Source organism: Macroventuria anomochaeta, assembly GCF_010093625.1.
Source record: "Macroventuria anomochaeta strain CBS 525.71 unplaced genomic scaffold BU25scaffold_42, whole genome shotgun sequence".
Classification (NCBI taxonomy): domain Eukaryota; kingdom Fungi; phylum Ascomycota; class Dothideomycetes; order Pleosporales; family Didymellaceae; genus Macroventuria; species Macroventuria anomochaeta.
In genome coordinates, this window is record NW_022985403.1 from 187,796 (window position 1) to 205,898 (window position 18,103).

An 18,103-nucleotide genomic window follows, 5' to 3' on the forward strand; every position below is an offset into this window, starting at 1 on the left:
CTATGGAGCTATGTCACGGTGCTTGGGGTGCGATTGTGGGACCGCATGCAGCCGTGGGTGGGTTAGCGGGCGGGGGCTGGCAGGCGGATTGAGCGTGTGCTGCGCTGAAACGCGTGTTGCTGGCAGTGTTGTTGTCAGTCTTCAACAAGGTGAGCGCCGTTGTCCCGTTGTCCTTTGCGGGATGTTCGTCACAACAGACGCGCCAGCCAATGGGCGCGCGACGCAGAGTGGTGAAGCTTCAGCCCCGTGGGAGCTTGGACGGCGCGCGGCGTGGAGCGTGTGCGCGAATCGGCGACGAGGGGGCAGCACTTGCGATTTGGGCGGTGATTTCTGGCGGTGAGCGAATCGAGGAGAGCGCTGGCTGCGAGGGGAGAAATTGCCCACGCTGATGCCCACTCACGAGACGCAGCGCAGGGGAATTTCTGGTTGGGCAGGTCTGCGTCACTATGAGGGGTTGCTTCCGTTCTCGGTCCGTACCGGTCCACTGAACTGAACTGTTCTTGAACTGTTCACTCACTCAGTCCTAGAGCACATGAAAGCGTGGATAAAATGCCACTTCACGCCACGGTAGATTATGCTTCTGGCAGCCATGGGCTACCCTGTGCCTGTCAGAAGGGCTGTGACTGCTGCAAACGCTTTCTTTTTTTTTTCCCAACTGAACCGGATTCAGACGCTGCAATCTGACATGCACACACACTCATACTTTGGCGCTTAACCACATGTCCCGACCGCTCTCTTCGCTGCAACGGCTCGGTTAGTGAACTACGGCCCCTCACCAACCCGACTCAGGCCTGCCCACGGCCCGGTCGTGGCTTTACCAGCAGGCACTGACTGCATGCGTTGTCCTCGCTGCGAACATGGACGCGAACGCTACCAAGCCTCACTTCCACGGAGCACATACATTCACTGTGACGTCGGACCTCATGTTATACCAGCCACTCGCAGCACAGCCCGGTGTGCTGGCCTCGGTATTCTATAAGCTGCATGTCCAAGCCTGCGGGATTATAGTCGTCGATCCCGCGTGGGTGCATGACAGCACATGCTGCAGCGGCCATTGACACGTTGGCCCTGGCTTTATCAGATCCCAGCAAGACGGCAGGGCGCAGGTTGGGTTGCAGATCAGGTTGCATGTTGCGCGCATGAAATTGGGAAGATGGCATGTGGAAGTGGGCTTGACTGCAGTGCTGTGAGGTCATGTTATCACGCTATCGTTCCCTGGCGAGTATTGGATTGTGTGTGGCTCCGATGGTTGCTTCCCATGTATGTTTGGGGCAGCACCATCTGGAGGAGCATTTTGCCTGTTCGGCAGGTCCATTCTATAGAAATTAACAAGCAATTGTTGTAGTCCTACGAGAGTTGATCGGATCGGACCGCAGATGGCCTGCAGTTAGCATTGAGTACCTCCCATAAGCTTGGGTCCATATCTGGGTTGTTCTGCTATTCGGAAGAAAAGGCTCACACGAACAAGCAAAACGCTCGATTATGTTCGGGTGAAGGGCGCGGTGCCCAAATACCATGCTTTTCGTTCAGCAAGAATAAGTAGACACAAAATGGCATGTAGCCTCCGGAGTTCCTCACCTACATCAAAGCCGTCTCCAGAACTCCCCAATATGTTCCGCGACCTCCCCAGCCTTATCCCTGACAACACCATGCCCAGCTTGCGGAACAACCTTGACATCAAACCCAAACTCTTTGATCTCCTTCTCCGTGCTCATCTCATCATCCCCGCCAAGCACCACCAAACTCCTAACCCCCGTCTCCCTCGCCTTTACAAACAACTCATCATTATCCGTCACCTCTCCATCTCTGAATATGCCAACAACACTCGCCGGATGCCCAGCGTGTTGCTTCATCTGCCAATCTTTAACAGCTTCAGCCACAACCTCACCGTTCCCAACACGCTCACGCCAGTCGTCCGGCACTTTCAACTCTCCACCCTCGAGAACGCTGACAACCCACTCCGCCGCCTTCCTCTCATCCCCTTCCTCACACTCCTTACTCAACCACCGCCTCTGCTCATCGTTGAACCAACTCTTTCTCAAAAGCCCCGCAGGCGCGACTAGTACAAATGAACCCACACTCTTCCCCTTCTCTCCCCCTTTTTTGCCATACGTACCAGCCAGATACCCCATCGTGAGCACCGCGCCAAACGAGAACCCGACGATACTAACCCCCTCATGGCCCTTCCATCCCAGATGCTCCAACAAACCGTCAATGAGCCCGTGAAACAGCTTCCCCTCATGCGGTAGATGGGGCGTGTCACTCAGTCCGTGGCCCCAAAGGTCTAGCAGCACGAACTCGGTGCTGGGGAATTGCGAGCGCAGGGCTGATGTAAGCGGTAGCATGCCCAAAGCCGGGGTCTGCACGCCGTGGATTAAGAGGACGCGTTTTGGTGTGCCCGGAGTCTGAGATGGGGTGGATGGGGTGGGTGAGGCTGGGGGGAAATTGTAGTACGCTGCTTTCCCGATGGGGGTGTGTAGGAACTTTGCTGGAGGAAGGAGGGCGCCGAATGTGGATGTGAATGCTTCTTCTGATGGACCGGAAATTGGTTCCTTTGGCTCGAAAACGGAGCCGGGCCGTGGTAACACGAGATGCTTGGACATGGTGGTGTTGGGGGGTAGGTTGGTATCGAAATGTGGAGGTTGAGGCTGAAGTGCGGCTCTTATACATGGTTGCAGACAAAGTCGGAGGAATTGATAGCGATAAGGCGTGCTCACCGGCGTCCACCAACGCTAAACGGGAATAAGGCGTGGTTCAGCTTATATTCACACCTGGTCCAGCTGCATTCAGATTGCAGATAGCCAAGTATAGCACTATGGTCCGAGTCACGATTTATGGTAAACGCCAATGCGTATATTCATTTAGAACTATTCGTTACCGACAAGTAGTTGATACTCATGCCTCCATAATCATGACAAACCGCTCCTTTTCGAACCCGTCAAGAAATCAATGGGAGGCCCGTGCTACAAATCCTCATCATCGGTGTCCTGCTCCTGCACCACAGGCTCCGTGGGCACCCGGGGTAAACCAGTATGAGCTTCCTCGCCGTCTTCAATATTGCTGCCGCGCAAGCTGCTACGCCTCCTCCTGCTAACCACGCCTGGAAAGATCCTAGGTTCGCCGTCGAGGTTCACACTGCTCGAAGTACGCGTCAAGTCGAGGTCTTGCTCAGCTGGCTGTTGGCCTACAGGTGGCTGAGGGGCCGATACGACGCTGGGACTGATGGTCATGCTGGATGTGCGGCGCGGACGCTCGGTGTTGGCAGCGGTGGGCGATCCTGACTGGGTGGACATGCTCGCAATATCGGTAGTAGATGCCGACGGGTTCAGCCGCGCCTGCTGGGCCGGAAAGGAAGACGGAGGCAGCTTAGGAAATGCTTTGTCGTGGTCTTGCGGATTGGTGGCAGACGGCTGTGTGTGCGGCGACTGTACTGGTGATCCTGGGTGTGTGGCGTGGTGCGTCCTTGGTGTCTGAGGTGTTTGTTGCTCTGGTTGGAGATTTGACATCGTGAGAGCTTGGGTCTCAGTGTTGGCAGCGCGTGTGTATCGATCGATCATGGCAAGCTCCTGCATAAGCGTCTCGTGCCTGAAGGCCTCGCGAACGCTGGGTACGTTGGATCTTGCCATATCGTTACCTGCAACGCCAGGAAGATTGTAGTTGCCACCCAACCACTTCTGCTTAACAATGTGCTCGAAACCACTCTGCTCGACAGAGTGCTTGGCAAGCTCACACATATCAACCGCGCTCAGCTTATAGATCTGCGCTGCTACGGAGTACTCCTCAATCAATGGTTCCTTGGTGAACGCGAACTGCAGCGGGTCATCCGTCGATAGCGAGACATTGAGACCACGTCGGAAGTAGCTCAGGAACGGGTTCCGCTCGTATGCCAAGAAGAGGGCATTGTTACTGAGTGGCGACATGGCTACACCAATCTGCTCAAGATAGAAGATGTACTGCAGCAGAGGCACTTTACGAAGGAGCAGACCGTGGCTGATGCTGTGACAGCAGAGGACAGCAGCAGCCAAGTGGTCAGTGTCACCAGCCTCTCCGCAGTGCGGGCGAAGCAAGAAAGTGTTGAAGCCACGCTGCTTCCTCCAGACGTTGAGTGATGCGATGTTGGAAAAGAGGTAGTACATCCAGTAGCTGTAAGGCGGGTTCTGCTTCGTCGTCCATTCCTTGGGAGTTGGGAACTTTCTGTACACACGTCGCTCGACCTTGCTCTCGTCGTCGACACTGTCGAAACCGATGACTCTCTGCAAGAAGATGTGGAGCTTTGGATGGCTGGACGGGTCCTTTGTAACTTCAAACAATGGCTGGAAGACGTTGCGAACCACCTCTTCGAAATCATGCATCAGCCCAGTAGCCTTGTACACGTCGAACAGGCGAGGAACCTGGATGAGCCATCTCACATTGGGTGAGAAAAGCTTGTTGTCAACGACCCATGCGGCAAGCTTATCCCATTCATCTAGGTCGCGACCGTAGATCGAGATACGCCACTCAACGAATTGGTACTTGCTGGATTCCAGATCGGAGATGACCTCCTTGGTGATTTCAGCGAGGTACCTGCCCTTGATGAAGTTGTCCGTCTTCAGGAAGATAGTTCGCAAACGCGATTCTCCAACGGGGTTGTATTTCAAGTTGAACTTGTCGAATCGATGGAAGGAGTCTGTGTGCGCGTGCATATCCAGTGTATCAATACTGAGATCGTATGCTGTCAGGTTGATGGATTCAAAGACTTCCCTGAGCGTAAGGTGCTTTCCATCACGGAAGAGCACCACCTCGTCGGGCGACTTCTTCATCTTCGACTTGATGAAGCGCAGCAAATGCTTCTGGTTCATGCACGCCGAGTGATGAACGTGAGTATCGACCTTTCGTACGTTGTAGAAATCTCTGTGTGGCACCTTCTTACTGTCCGCAATCTCTTGGTATTCGTTCAGAAGATAGTAGAGATTGAATTTGCCTTCCAGGTACTGAAGTCTCCGGAACGCGAAACTCTTACTTGGTCCATCTGAAGAGATTTCCAGGATAGCATCCAGGTCGATGTAGAACTCTCGCAACGTGGGGATGGCCACAATGGGTGTGTCAAGCTCGGCGGATTTGGCATTCTCGTACACCTGGAATACACCACCACTGTCCATGCGGAAGGCCATCTCAGAAGGCCCAGGGAGCGGCAGGAGATCTTCCATGAAGAAATCCTCTCCAATGTTTGTACCCATCTTGCGAGGCGGCTTTGGCGGTGCCTCGGTCGGCTCCAGGACTATGCTGTTTGGCAGGCTGCTCGATGCATTGCGGCGTTCCTTCGAAGAGTCGTTCCACACCGGCTCTGGGTGAGGTGGGTAGATCTTCCACCCAGGATCATCTCTGGGGTTGTCGAAGTCGTGTTGTAGCGACAACCGTATATATTTGTGGCGGAGATCAAGCACTTTCTGTACATTGGTGTAGATAGCACTGAGTTCAGCGGTCACGCTCGAATCTGACATGGCGAAACCTCCTGCGCCTGAGCCAACGCCTATTCCTGCTCCTGCGCCGTGTATGCCTTCGTCTGCGAGTAGAGGCTTGTCTTCGTGGGGTAGGCCGGGGTGCTTCGAGTGAGCTCGCGCTTCTTGGTCGGCTTGGAGATAGACATCGCCCGCTTGACTGCCCTTCTGCGAACGATAGGTCTGTGACTGCTCATAGGGTGAATGACCCAGAGGGTGCAAACTGTGCTGATGGCCCTGGTTTACGAGGCTGACGTTGCTCTGGCGTGAGCGAATGCTCATGCCATCTGCTGCGCCGAGGTTCGCGGGGAATGTCTTCGCACGCAGAGCTGGACTGTAGCCGTCGCCTGCCTGCGATCCTCCATGCTGGGTCTCCCATTGGTGACGCTGGTAGAACTGCTTTGCTTCGATGTGGCTCATTTGCTTTTCGGCTGTGTAGTCATAGAAGGCGTTCTTGCGCTGCTTGTCGCGAGGCAGCATTCCATTGTCGTCTTCCTCGATGCTCGTGCCATCTGCCGTACCACTTGTACCAGTGAACCCGTGCGCAAGGTCACCACTGTCCGCCCCAGGATCTGAGACCTCTGGACTGTACTCTTCGTCTTCGTCCGACGAGAGGATCTGGTCATGGCTGAGAGTGGGGCCCAGAGCTGGAGAGCCGTCCGCGTCTGCAGCAAAGGGTCCTGCGATGTCAGTCAGTTGTGAATTGGGGAGCTCTGGAGCAGCTGTCACGCCCTACCTCGCATCGTACCGCTGCACATTTTGTGTGTAAGTTATGGCTTTTGCGGGGACATCAGCAAAAAAGATGGGAGCAACGCGCTTTCGGAGGCCTCCGCCCGCGCCGCGTAGTCCCGTGCCATGATGAGTGGCCGTTCGAGCTGCTTGGTGTGTCGCACACAATGTAAGCTCCAGTCATAGCAACATGGCAGACACTCCTGCCTTGTGAGGGCAGGAGCTTTGGGACGCTGTTCGATCACGACATGCTAAAGTTAGGCCCCTTCCCTCCGATCCGCTGATGCTCCTCGGCATGAGGCGGCCGCACGGTCGAAGCTATTCCGAGCTGCGGCGCGTTGACTTCAATTGCACATTACACTGTATTGTGAAGGCAGCACGGTGCTGAGTCTTGCAGACGTTGGTCAACCCATGAAAAGCGTCAAGTGCAGTTGACTTAGCACTGACGGCCAATCCTTGAAACGCCGACAGACATCAGGTGCCGCTGCTGAGAATGCATCGAAGAATTCGCCATATTGGAGAAACCCCTGGGTAAGCCTTTGATGCTTGTAACGTGTCGCAGGCACAGTTCAATATGCCAATCGCAGGCATAGTTCAACATGTCAACTGCACGCATAGATGTCCGTTGCCAAAGTCCATGTATCATTGATTGTCGTGCGACACGTGAGCTTGGACGCGCCTCGCGCTAGTAGCTTCTCTACTACTCGAAAATTTGGCCGTCTCATCTCGCCGTCAAGATACCCAAGTGCTTCTCCTACCTTTCCAATTCTTTGATACCGCTGCCATCATGTAAGCAGCCTCATAGCAACAATGCGTCTACAACTTCTAATTACCGCAGGTTTCTTCTTCGCCGCACCGCCGTCCGCGCGATCAGCGCAACACCCTCCAAGGCTTTCCTTGCAACGCCCCGTTCCATCTCCACAATCACACCTGCTTTCCGTACACAACAGAAGTGGACAGTTTCCGCCTTCCAGAGGAGATTCGCTAGCGGCGATGTCGTAAAGAAGGAGGAGGTCGCCGCTGAGGCTCCTGAGGACTTCGCCCAGACCATTGCTGAGCCCATCACCGAGGATGGCCTCACACCGGTTCAGGAGAAGGCACAGGCAGAGCCCACCAATGCTTCCGAGACCGTTGGCGCCGATGCGCTCGAGGCTGTTGCCGAGTCCGCCGACAAGCCTCAGAAGGGGCAGCGCCGCGAGAAGAGCGATGCGCCGCCCAACAACGTCGTCTACGTTGGCAACCTGTACTACGAGGTCACCGCCGACCAGATCAAGCGCGTCTTCTCGCGATTCGGTGAGGTTGAGAACGTCAAGATTGTCTTCGACAACAGGGGGTTGAGCCGAGGGTGAGCCCCATCTCAAGTCTGTGACGTGGGCAAAAGACTGACAACTGACTAGATTTGGCTATGTCGAGTTCAAGAACATCGAAGACGCCAAAACCGCCATCGACAATCTCGACATGCAGGTCTTCGAGGGCCGTAACCTCGTCTGCCAGTTCCACAAGGCTAAGCCTAACTCCAAGACCCGCAGCCCCAGCGGCAACTACGTTGAGAACCCTCCCGCTAAGACGCTCTTTATCGGCAACATGTCTTTCGAGATGTCTGACAAGGACCTGAACGATCTCTTCCGTGATATTCGCAACGTCATGGACGTCCGTGTCGCTATCGACCGCAGGACCGGCCAGCCTCGAGGCTTCGCCCACGCCGACTTTATCGACGTTGCCAGCGCCACCAAGGCGAGGGAGGTCCTGAAGGAGAAGGTCATCTACGGCAGGCAGCTTCGCGTTGACTTCAGCAAATCCAACACCGACCGCTCTGACAGGCCCAGGAGGAACGACTCTGCTCAGGACGGATTGTAGAGCGCAGCGTTTGCATTATGATTTCCAAAGCATGATTGGCAGAGGTGTCGACACCTTTGGATCTTCTACCTTGTCATTCCATATTGTGTTGATAGCTAGGCGTGCATGTACCATAGTAGAGGAGTGTTCGGCGTTCTTGTCACCTATATCCTACTGTACATGACACGAAGAAGGATGAGGTGTTGTATACCAAAATAATGAAGCCTAGAAGCACAAGCCTACTTCCATCGAACGGTGAAGACACACCAGCTGCCTTCTTCTTGACTCGCATGTCCACACAGACCAGTCGGCGGCGTTTCATTGCGACAAGCGGACATGAGCGGAAAGCCGAGGTCGCTCGGCCTCCACACCAGCCCCACTACGCTACCCCATCCATGAGTTGCTGATCAATATGTCGGTCGGAGCATGTTGCCTCTGACCTCTTGCAACCTCCCCCGCTTGTATCATAGACTGTTCTTTTGTCGCGTTTGATACGGCGTCCTAGCATTACACCGTACATTTGGCGCAACTTCTGTTTCCACCATGTCCTTCCTCGGCGGCGCAGAGTGCTCGACGGGCGCCAACCCCCTCAGCCAGTTCACGAAACACGTCCAGGATGACAAGTCCCTGCAGAGAGACCGCCTGGTCGGGCGCGGGCCTGGCGGCATGCAAGAGGGCATGCGCAGCCAGCAGATGGGCCCTCAGGATGGCGTATGTCCAAGAAGCCCCCATTACGAAGCGTATGGAGGAAGAGCAATAGCTAACAATGTCGCAGATGATGAACGAGTTCATGCAGCAGAATGCACAGCTTCCTCAAGGACCCGGCCCCGCGTCACCGTTTGCAATGGAGCAGATGCGGAGAGAGCTGGAGCGCGCACAACACAGCGGATCGCCAGCATGGGCTGCAGAGTTCGACCCAGGCATGCAGGCGCCACAGATGGGGCCCTCGATGCAGGAGCAGCGACCAGCAGGCTTCAATCCCGCCGAATTCGCAAAGTTCCAGCAGATGAACCCGACCGAGCGCACAGCGAGCCCTGCGACCTCTGCCCAGATGGGATATCAGCGGCCAATGCAGAACTATGGTATGGGCATGGGCATGGGCATGGGCATGGGCGGAATGGGCATGATGCCATCGTACGCACCGCAGAACTTCCAGCAGCCAATGCAAACCTCAGCCAAAGGCAAGGAGCGCATGGTGGAGCTCGACGACCAGGGCTGGGAAGCACAGTTCGCACAGCTGGAACAGACAGACCAGCAGGACCTCGACGCGCTGGACGCAGAGGCGAACAAGAACATAGAAGCGGAGCTGAACGAAATGGACAGGTCAGTAGAAGATGTCGACTTTGGCGACTTCGAGTCCGTCTGGAAAGGAATCCAAGCTGAGACACAACACGCTAGACATCTCGCCGATGAAGCCACCTTCAGCGACGGCATGCACATGGGCGATCTAGACCAGTGGGAGGGTTTCGACGGGCTTAACACGCACTCGGTCCGCGATCCAGCAATGGGCGACTATCTCTTCGAGCAAGAGAACCTCTTCAAGAGCGTCAGCAACCCCTTCGAAGAGGGCGTCAAGATCATGGAAGAAGGCGGCAACCTCTCCCTCGCGGCCCTCGCCTTCGAAGCCGCCGTCCAAAAAGAGCCAAACCACATCGCCGCCTGGGTCAAACTGGGCGAATCGCAAGCCCAAAACGAAAAAGAAACACCCGCCATCCGCGCGCTCGAACACGCCCTCAAGCAAGATCCCAACAACCTCGAAGCCCTCATGGGGTTGGCTGTATCCTATACAAACGAGGGTTACGAGAGCACCGCATACCGCACCCTCGAGCGCTGGCTCGCCACAAAATACCCCAGCTTGATCAAAGAACCGCTCTCCTCGGATGCAGAAATGGGCTTCACAGACCGGCACCTCCTCCACGAAAAAGTCACAAACCTGTACATTCAAGCCGCCCAACTCAGTCCTTCTGGAGAGCAAATGGATCCCGACGTGCAAGTCGGGCTGGGCGTGCTATTCTACGGCGTGGAAGAGTACGACAAAGCCGTCGACTGTTTCGGCGCCGCGCTCGCATCCACCGAATCTGGCGTCTCCAACTCCTCATCGCAGGTGCATCTGCTATGGAACAGACTCGGCGCTACGCTCGCCAACTCCGGGCGCAGCGAGGAGGCCATCGACGCGTACAGTCGCGCACTCGCCCTGCGCCCGAATTTCGTCCGCGCGCGCTACAACCTCGGCGTCAGCTGTATCAACATCGGGTGCTTCACGGAAGCCGCGCAGCACCTGCTCGGCGCGCTGGCTATGCATAAAGTCGTCGAGGCGGAGGGCAAGGAGAAGGCGCGCGAGGTCGTTGGCGACGGTGTCAGCGAGTCGCAACTGGATAATATGATTCATCAGAATCAGAGTACGAATCTGTACGATACGCTGAGGAGGGTGTTTGGCCAGATGGGGCGGCGCGATCTCGCAGATGTGGTGGGGCCGGGTATGGATGTTGAGCGTTTTCGGGGCGAATTTGAGTTTTGAGCGAGCGGAGCGAGCAGAAGATGGTGGGGAGATGGTGGGGTGGGGTGAGGCAGAGGCGCAAGTTGATCAGTATGCGAGCGAGCAGAGCGAGCTGAGCGAGGCGCGGCTGAGAGCTGCAGAGGCACTGGGTTACGAGGTCAAGAGGGAAAACGTGAACAGTCATGAGGAAAGAACTTCACGGGCGCAGGAACACGACAGTTGGCTCCTGGAGAAGAAGGTCCGGTTTCGCACCCACTGGGGCGAGGAAGAAGTAGGCGATAGCTGTTGCTTCGGCACGCGCACGGTGGATATGGATATGGATATGGATATGGATTGCGTCTGGAGAATGATTGGCGGCGTCTAGTCAACCGAGCCGTCAGCTCGCAACACCTTATGTAGAGATGTCAGTCCTACATTACGACAACTGTTTCATGTTTCCAAACACAAGCACAGCTTCCGGGATTGTTTTCGTTCATTATACTACCACAGTCTCCCCAATATCACACAGCCCTACTTCCTTGCCCCATGTGTAGCCTTCGGATTCTGCACCCCTCTTCCACCGCTCAGGCGGCTCCAGAACAGGCTCGTATGCTGCCGAGTATGCACCGCGCAAGGTGCCGTAGTGCATGCCTATGCTCTTCTTGCTCCTCACATCTTTGTGTATCGATAACGAGTCTTCTGGACTTGAGTGCTGACCTGATAACACCGATCGCGGTTTGAAGCAGCCAATCGGCAAGAGCGCAAGATCGAAGGGTCCGTACAGCTCACCGACTTCTTTGAAGGCTGGGCATGGTGGGTGCGGCGCATCGTGGTGGGAGAATTGGGCGTCGGATGTGACGTGGCAATACCCCGTGTCGCCGGCGAAGAAGAGTCGCTTGCCGTTCTCTTGCGTCTCTTTGACGATCCACGAGCACCATAGCGTGCCATCGAAGTTCCAGGGTGTGCGGCCTGAGCGGTGTTGCGCGGGTGTGCAGACGAGGTCTACAGAGCCCGCCTTCTCTGTCTGTAATGTGACACCATTCCACCAATCGAGCTCTGTCACTTGATCTGCTTTGATTCCGGCACCAAGGCCAGTCAGCACTGCCTTTACGCCCAAGCCGCAGAAGAAACGCAGTTCGCCGTTTTGTTTGGCGTTGATCTTCTTGAGCGTGTCGGAATCGAGGTGATCGTAGTGATCGTGGCTAATAACGACGGCGTCGACATCCGGGAGGTCGTCGATAGAACATGGCGGAGGCGTGAAGCGTACAGGGCCGACCATACCTGCGCCGAGATCAATGGCTGCCCTATGATTGAGACCTTGTTTCCGGCTTACCATATGGTCCCATCCGGTTGCTCCAGACAGGATCGATCAGTATGCGTGCTCCTCTTCCGGTCCCTTCTTGCCTGCTTGTCTCTACCAAAAAGCTGGCATGACCGATCCAAGTTGCCTTCAACCCATCGCGTTGTACGCCAAAGTCAGGCTTGCGAACTTGAACAAGGCCAACGCGATCGACGGGAACTGGGACAAAGTTTTTAGGTGTGCTAAATCGAGTTCGCATGGCGCCGGTGAAGCCGGAACTGTTGTATGACGGCCATGGATTCTTGAACCCAGTCGGTGGGTTGCCAATGTGGTGTGCCGTGGTGAACTTCTCTGGCTGCAGCGGTTGCAGTGCGCTCACAACGGATTTAGGTGGCATGGTGATTCCACCTTGAGTCCAACGCCTAAAAAATGACGGGCTTCAGCGAACACGGTTCGAGCAGGCATGGTCAGGCTGGCAGTGGTGGTGTTATGGAAGATGAGGTCGGAGATAGCAGGATGAGCGAAGGCGCCGCGGGCGTTGAGATTGACCGGCGGGCCGTTCACGTCAGGTTCTACAAACTCGTGGTCTGCCTGGAGGCCTTCATGGCATTTTCAGGCTTGAGTCTTCTCACTGTTTGCCAACAAGTGTTTGTCCAGAAAAGCTCACTTGGCGTTTGTTATGGCTCGCTCCTTCCGACGTCATCACGAGGCTCCGGCTTCCGCTTCTCACCTATCACTCTTCCCACGTTCGCACCTCCTCCACACCCAATCCTTAAAGCAGACATCAGCCCGTGACCTGGCGTTCATTTTGAGCTGTGGCTGGCAATCACTGTCAAGCCGTCCTCGAAATCATGCGTCCTCGGAGACGGCAACTGATCTGTACAAGCATCAAGGCACCGCTTGTGCAGCCTTATCTCGCCCGCATCCAATCAACATCGCACGTGAGAACAACCATCCACCCTAGCTTTCCTGCAGGTACTCCGGGCGGCGAACAGCGACGATGGCTCCAGAGCTTCAACAAGGATATTTTTGCACTCACCTGCCGTATGTGGAAAAGAGCTTCCGGCTCGATGTAGGCTGTGGGCAAACTTAAGTGCTCCCAGCTCCCAGGTTTGCGGGTAGGTTCTTCAAACAATTGTGTCTACCCTCGGTCAACTTTCAAGATGCGCGGTACCTTCACAGTTGCCGGAGCAGCGGTTCTGCTCGCTAGCACAGCCAATGCTCAGCTTTACCCAGGCTTGAGCAAGTTCAACCACACTTGCCAGCTCCAGAAGCCTCTCCTCTCCTGTCCTGCCCAGAACGCTTCTGATGTCGATTCCTGCTGTACCGAGACCTTCGGTGGTCTCGTTCTCAGCACTCAGTTCTGGGACACCTACACCGGCCTTGAGTCCCAAGGCCAGGTCCTTCCTAAGGATACTTGGTCCCTCCACGGCCTGTGGCCCGACTTTTGCAACGGGTCATACACCCAATACTGCGACCTGACCCGTCAATACGATCCCATCCCCTCCCCCAACACCACCAACGGCCTCAAGAACGGCACTGTTGTCCCTCCCTACAATGGTCCCAACATCGGCACCTTCCTCGAGCCCTTCGGCCGCTACGACCTTCTCGAGTATATGAACACATACTGGATTGCGCAAAACCAGGACAACCCCGGGTTCTGGGGCCACGAATTCAGCAAGCACGCTACCTGCTTCAGCACCTTCAACACCCCTTGCTACGGTCCGCAGTACCGCCAGCACGAGGACGTTGTCGACTTCTTCGAGACAACAATCAAGTACTACCAGCGCTTTCCGACCTTCAAGTGGCTCAAGGCCAAGAAGATCGTGCCCTCCAACAGCACGACGTACTCGTACACCGACTTCAGAAACACGCTGGCCAAGAAGCACGGTGGAATCCCGTTCATTGGTTGCTCGGGCCCGAGATTCAATGCCACTACTGCTGGAAAGAACACCACTGATAACGGATATACTGTGCTTAGTGAGGTCTGGTACTATGAGCATGTCTATGGACGTCCTCAGGAGGGCAAGACGGTGCCTGTTGATGCTAGTGCGACTTACCAAACCAACTGCGCAAAGACCAAGGGTGCTATCCATTACTACCAGCGCACCAATGGCTCTGAGAAGGTACCTGCTGTGCCTTTCGCTGGATAGGTGGAGAAGCAGAATTGTTGCATCACAAGATAGCTTGTAAATTAATAACGAATATATGCACGTTATGGAAAGCACGGTGCATCAGTGTTCTATAATGCATGTGATGTTTCTGAAGCCAACCCTTGCCACAGATACCTCAAAGATGGGGGTCCACTGTGGATACCAACACTCCACAACACCACTTTCGGCGCTGGGACGATGTTGCAAGGCACGTCGCCATATGAGGGAATATGTACAAATACCAAAAAAATATAATCCAGTTGATCATTGATTAGAACTTCCTCAACTAAGTTCAAACTAAATTCCACCCCGATATACCTTCTGTCGAGCCCAACACAAAAGTACGTCCACCCACGAGCCTCCACCTCACAACTGACACCCTCAGTGTCTGTGCCCGACGACAAAGCCCAAATCACAGTGCTCCTCCACCGCTACGGCGCCGTCCTAGCATCCCACTCCATCCCCGAAGTCCTCTCCATCTACACTTCCGACGGCGTAATCATGGCTCCAGGCTACCCACCCGCCGCTGGCCAGGACGCGCTGGAAGCCGCGTACAAACGCATTTTCTCGACCATCAAGCTGGAGATTGAGTTTGAGATAGATGAGATTGTTGTTATGGGGGAGGGGTGGGCGTTTGCGAGGACGACGGCGGAGGGGACGAAATACTGGTTGAAGGGGAAGAATGAGGGGACGCAGGAGGTGCATAGGAATCAGGAGTTGTTTGTATTAAAGAGGGAGGAGAGGGACGAGAGAGCGGAGAGAGAGGGTGGCGAGGGGTGGAGGATTGCTAGGTACGCTTTTTCGAGTATGAAGCCGGTAGTGTGAGTATGTTGTTACGCGGAGTGTTTCTTCAAGCAAGGCTGCATGGTAATGGAATACTTCGTGGTGCAAATTAGCTGTAAGCGTTGACCGTAATCGACACTTCTGAACTATCACTTTCCGAATCAGGCAGTTTGACGGATGTCATGATCAACAGCACGCTACAAAGAACTTTTCGTCACAGCAAAAACATGGGACGAGGTTTTGATATCGGACGGAGAAAGTGAAGGATCTGTATCGATAAGCTAGCGTGGCGCTAGGGCTGTACCTGCTTGAAACATTTCTCGAGATCTCGAAGCTGCTCTTCGAACACACCCCATAACTCTATTTCATGCCCGTCGCATGCCTGCCGACATGACGAAACGAAAGCGCGGAAGTAACGAAGAAGAGCTCGTCGATGTCGGACTCGGCGCGACGCTGGCGCATTTGAGGGGTGAGCATCAGCCCAATGCGACGCCGACTACTGTCGAGGACGACGAAGGCTGGACCGTAGCCGGCGGCTCCAAGAGGAGGAGGAAGGAGCGAGCAGACTCCGATAACTCTCATGGCGGCCGCCGAGGATCAGGCGCTGACGCACAAGATCCTCAACCTGAAGAAGCTCGACCTTCCGCCAACCCATTCGCTCCAGATGGCGAGAAGCTAGGAGATCGAACATCACCCTCAAAAAATCCATTTGCGACAAATAAAGAAGGTGCTGGTGATGCGCCCAAAGAGACATGCATCACCAGGGAGGAGCGGCGCAAGGAACGCAAGCTTGAGAGGAACTACCCGTCCATCGAGCATTCACATCATGCACGGCTGCAATCGCACGTGAAGATCACAGATCTACAATCTCTGGTGCTTTATCTACTTGCAGATGGCAATGCGCCTCAGTGGGTCTCTGTGCGCAATCGCACGAGCATTCGACAAGTCGTCATGCTGATGGTTCCTGGCTTGGAGCTGGGCATGTTCAATGGCAAAGTTCCGTTAGACGCTGCGACAGCTATGGATGTAGACACGCCAGCTCCTGAACAAGTACCCGCTGATCTTGCGTTCGTATCTCAGGAGGTCGCACCTGCAGAAAAGGACAAGCCAAAGTATTTGCGCATCGCAGATAACGAGTACTACCCAGCGAGCTTAAAACCTAGCAGATTGCCTGCCCCTTTGAAGCCACTTTCTGACATCTTCGAGCATGTCTGGCCGATCAAAGCTCAGGGCGAACATCGCGGTAACCAGTTTATCAGGGTGCATTCGCCTATTCACACTATGCTAACCTCGCAAATACCTAAGACGAAAGAGGAGAAGCAGATGAAGAAGAACGGCGGTCACAAAGGTCCAATGCCACAGAACTCAAAGCACTGGGACAATAAGCGTACACCAATAACTGAGTACATTGCGACTCTCGCAGAACAACAAGAGAACGAATACGTCCTTCACCCAGCTTGGTTTCTGACGCCCGCGTCTAAGGCAGCTGCGCACAAGCAGAGGCAAGAAGTCGGCCAGTCTGTTGACGACGGTTGGGTCGACACCAACATCACAAGCCTAGAAGACGGCAACGTGCCTGAGAGCGAGATCGAGCAGGGCAGTGTGACCGCTGGACGCCATATTATCTCTGTCGATTGCGAGATGTGCAAAGCTGAAAACGACCAGCTTGTGCTAACACGGATCAGCCTTCTAAACTGGGATGGCAGTGTGGCTATGGACAAGCTAGTCAAGCCCGATGTTCCTATCAAAGATTACTTGACCCAGTGGTCAGGTATAACACCAGCTATGCTCGAAAACGTCACAACCACACTGTCGGATATACAGAAGGAGCTACTGGAACTTATTACCTCGCGCACGATCCTTGTGGGACATTCACTCAACTCGGATCTCAACGCGATGAAGCTTACCCATCCGTTCATCATCGACACAGGCATCCTCTTCCCTCATCCTCGCGGACCGCCATACAAGCAGTCGCTGAAGTGGCTTGCCCAGAAATACCTACATCGAGAAGTTCAAAAAGGCTCCAGTGGCCATGATAGTGTTGAGGATTCGAAGACATGTCTTGACTTGGTCAAGCAGAAATGTGAAAAAGGCCCCAAGTGGGGATCTGGCGACACCAATGCGGAGTCCATCTTCAAAAGACTGGGACGAACGCCACGGCCGAAGTCGACTAATGAGACGCGCACCGGAGCTGTCATCGACTGGGGCGAGCCACAACGTGGACATGGCGGTCAAGCGCAGCTCTCAAAGGGCTGCAAAACAGATGATCAGGTCGTCGAGGCCATCGACAGCGCTCTGAAAGGAGCGATGGAAGCCAAAGATGGTGCCACTGGTAAAGTCGACTTCATATGGGCTCGACTTCGTGAGTTGGAGCTTGCTCGTGGCTGGTGGGACGACGCAAAGACCGCGGATGTCGAGCTGATTCGACAAAATGCCTTGCAGAGATTGGGGCTTCTGAAAGATGGAGAAGACGACGTTGAAGTCAAGGGTCCTGAGCTCGGCGATGCCGTTTCGAAAACCGTCAATCATATCACTCAGATCTACGACTCGTTGCCACGCTGCACAGCGCTCATTGTGTACAGTGGTACAGGCGACCCACGAGAGATCCGACGTCTGCAAGCGATGCAACAGCAATATCGCCGCGAGTACGCTACGAAGAACTGGGATAATTTGAGCGTGAAATGGACGGATACCGAAGTGCAGGCCCTTTCACAAGCCTGTCAGGACGCTCGCAACGGCGTTGGGTTCATTGTCGTCAAGTGAGATGCAAGTATTTGTGTCTCGCGTGTGCTACACGTGTAGTAGCACATGGGTTTCGAGCTGAGCTTTTGTGATAAAGTAGGCGCTTGCAATACAGCCTCATCGCTTGTGGCCGCATGTGTGGCACGGCGTCCGTTGCCACAAACGGTGTCGCGCCCTAGAGTGTTGTGATGTTTTGTAGAGCAGTATATCGAAGTGTGCGTATCGGACTTGTTGAGGATATATGATTGCGATTGAACGCGTTTAGCGAGAATATCAGGCTCCAGGAAAGCGCTGTACGGACGCACCCTCCAACCAACAAGATCTTTTCTACATCGCGCAATGCGCATTGCGCACTGTGATTGCACCTGCAATTGTTGTCCCTTGCATGTAAGCAGACAACTTCGGTGATGTAATTGCTGAGTGCAACTCTGGGATTTGGATCCGTGTGTCGACCACGAACTCAACGAACACAGCCATGATTCATGAGTGCTTAATGCAGTCTTCGAAGGATATGGTGAGTTGATGAGGGTGCCAAATGCGGTCATCCCTTTGATCATACATACGTTGGTGCGATTACAAGCAGCTTAGTGATGAGTAGGAATGATGA

The 18,103-nt window shown here is 54.7% G+C and overlaps 7 protein-coding genes across 7 annotated transcripts; 4 read left to right on the top strand and 3 right to left on the bottom strand.

The window, feature by feature from the left end:
* Positions 1 to 1,363: 1,363 nt before the first annotated feature.
* On the bottom strand, positions 1,364 to 2,653 carry BU25DRAFT_415014 (alpha/beta-hydrolase). The gene has a single exon (XM_033707437.1). It carries the CDS (start codon positions 2,601 to 2,603, stop codon positions 1,584 to 1,586), a length of 1,020 nt encoding a protein of 339 aa, XP_033556956.1. The 5' UTR covers positions 2,604 to 2,653; the 3' UTR covers positions 1,364 to 1,583.
* Positions 2,654 to 2,849: 196 nt separating this feature from the next.
* On the bottom strand, positions 2,850 to 6,423 carry BU25DRAFT_402056 (AMP deaminase 3). Its single transcript, XM_033705032.1, has 2 exons — positions 6,214 to 6,423; positions 2,850 to 6,157 (listed from the first exon to the last, which is right to left on the bottom strand). Exons 1-2 carry the CDS (start codon positions 6,233 to 6,235, stop codon positions 2,964 to 2,966), a joined length of 3,216 nt encoding a protein of 1,071 aa, XP_033556957.1. The 5' UTR covers positions 6,236 to 6,423; the 3' UTR covers positions 2,850 to 2,963.
* Positions 6,424 to 6,759: 336 nt separating this feature from the next.
* Positions 6,760 to 8,277, top strand: BU25DRAFT_377203 (RNA-binding domain-containing protein). The gene is made up of 3 exons (XM_033704134.1): positions 6,760 to 6,995; positions 7,045 to 7,551; positions 7,604 to 8,277. Coding segments are annotated over exons 1-3 (969 nt in total). The 5' UTR covers positions 6,760 to 6,993; the 3' UTR covers positions 8,064 to 8,277.
* Positions 8,278 to 8,476: 199 nt separating this feature from the next.
* Positions 8,477 to 10,309, top strand: BU25DRAFT_451848 (TPR-like protein; the record flags this gene model as incomplete). Its single annotated transcript, XM_033709773.1, has 3 exons — positions 8,477 to 8,753; positions 8,818 to 9,365; positions 9,441 to 10,309. Coding segments are annotated over exons 1-3 (1,584 nt in total), but the record flags the coding sequence as incomplete, so codon positions are not given.
* A 545-nt stretch (positions 10,310 to 10,854) lies between these two features.
* Positions 10,855 to 12,215, bottom strand: BU25DRAFT_377208 (Metallo-hydrolase/oxidoreductase; the record flags this gene model as incomplete). Its single annotated transcript, XM_033704135.1, has 2 exons — positions 10,855 to 11,799; positions 11,852 to 12,215. 2 exons carry the CDS (start codon positions 12,213 to 12,215, stop codon positions 11,015 to 11,017), a joined length of 1,149 nt encoding a protein of 382 aa, XP_033556960.1. The 3' UTR covers positions 10,855 to 11,014.
* Positions 12,216 to 12,981: 766 nt separating this feature from the next.
* On the top strand, positions 12,982 to 14,796 carry BU25DRAFT_462628 (ribonuclease T2; the record flags this gene model as incomplete). Its single annotated transcript, XM_033710535.1, has 2 exons — positions 12,982 to 13,944; positions 14,263 to 14,796. The coding sequence occupies 2 exons, from the start codon at positions 12,982 to 12,984 to the stop codon at positions 14,794 to 14,796; spliced, it is 1,497 nt and encodes a 498-aa protein (XP_033556961.1).
* A 316-nt stretch (positions 14,797 to 15,112) lies between these two features.
* Positions 15,113 to 17,775, top strand: BU25DRAFT_415019 (uncharacterized protein). Its single transcript, XM_033707438.1, has one exon. It carries the CDS (start codon positions 15,145 to 15,147, stop codon positions 17,515 to 17,517), a length of 2,373 nt encoding a protein of 790 aa, XP_033556962.1. The 5' UTR covers positions 15,113 to 15,144; the 3' UTR covers positions 17,518 to 17,775.
* Positions 17,776 to 18,103: the final 328 nt, after the last annotated feature.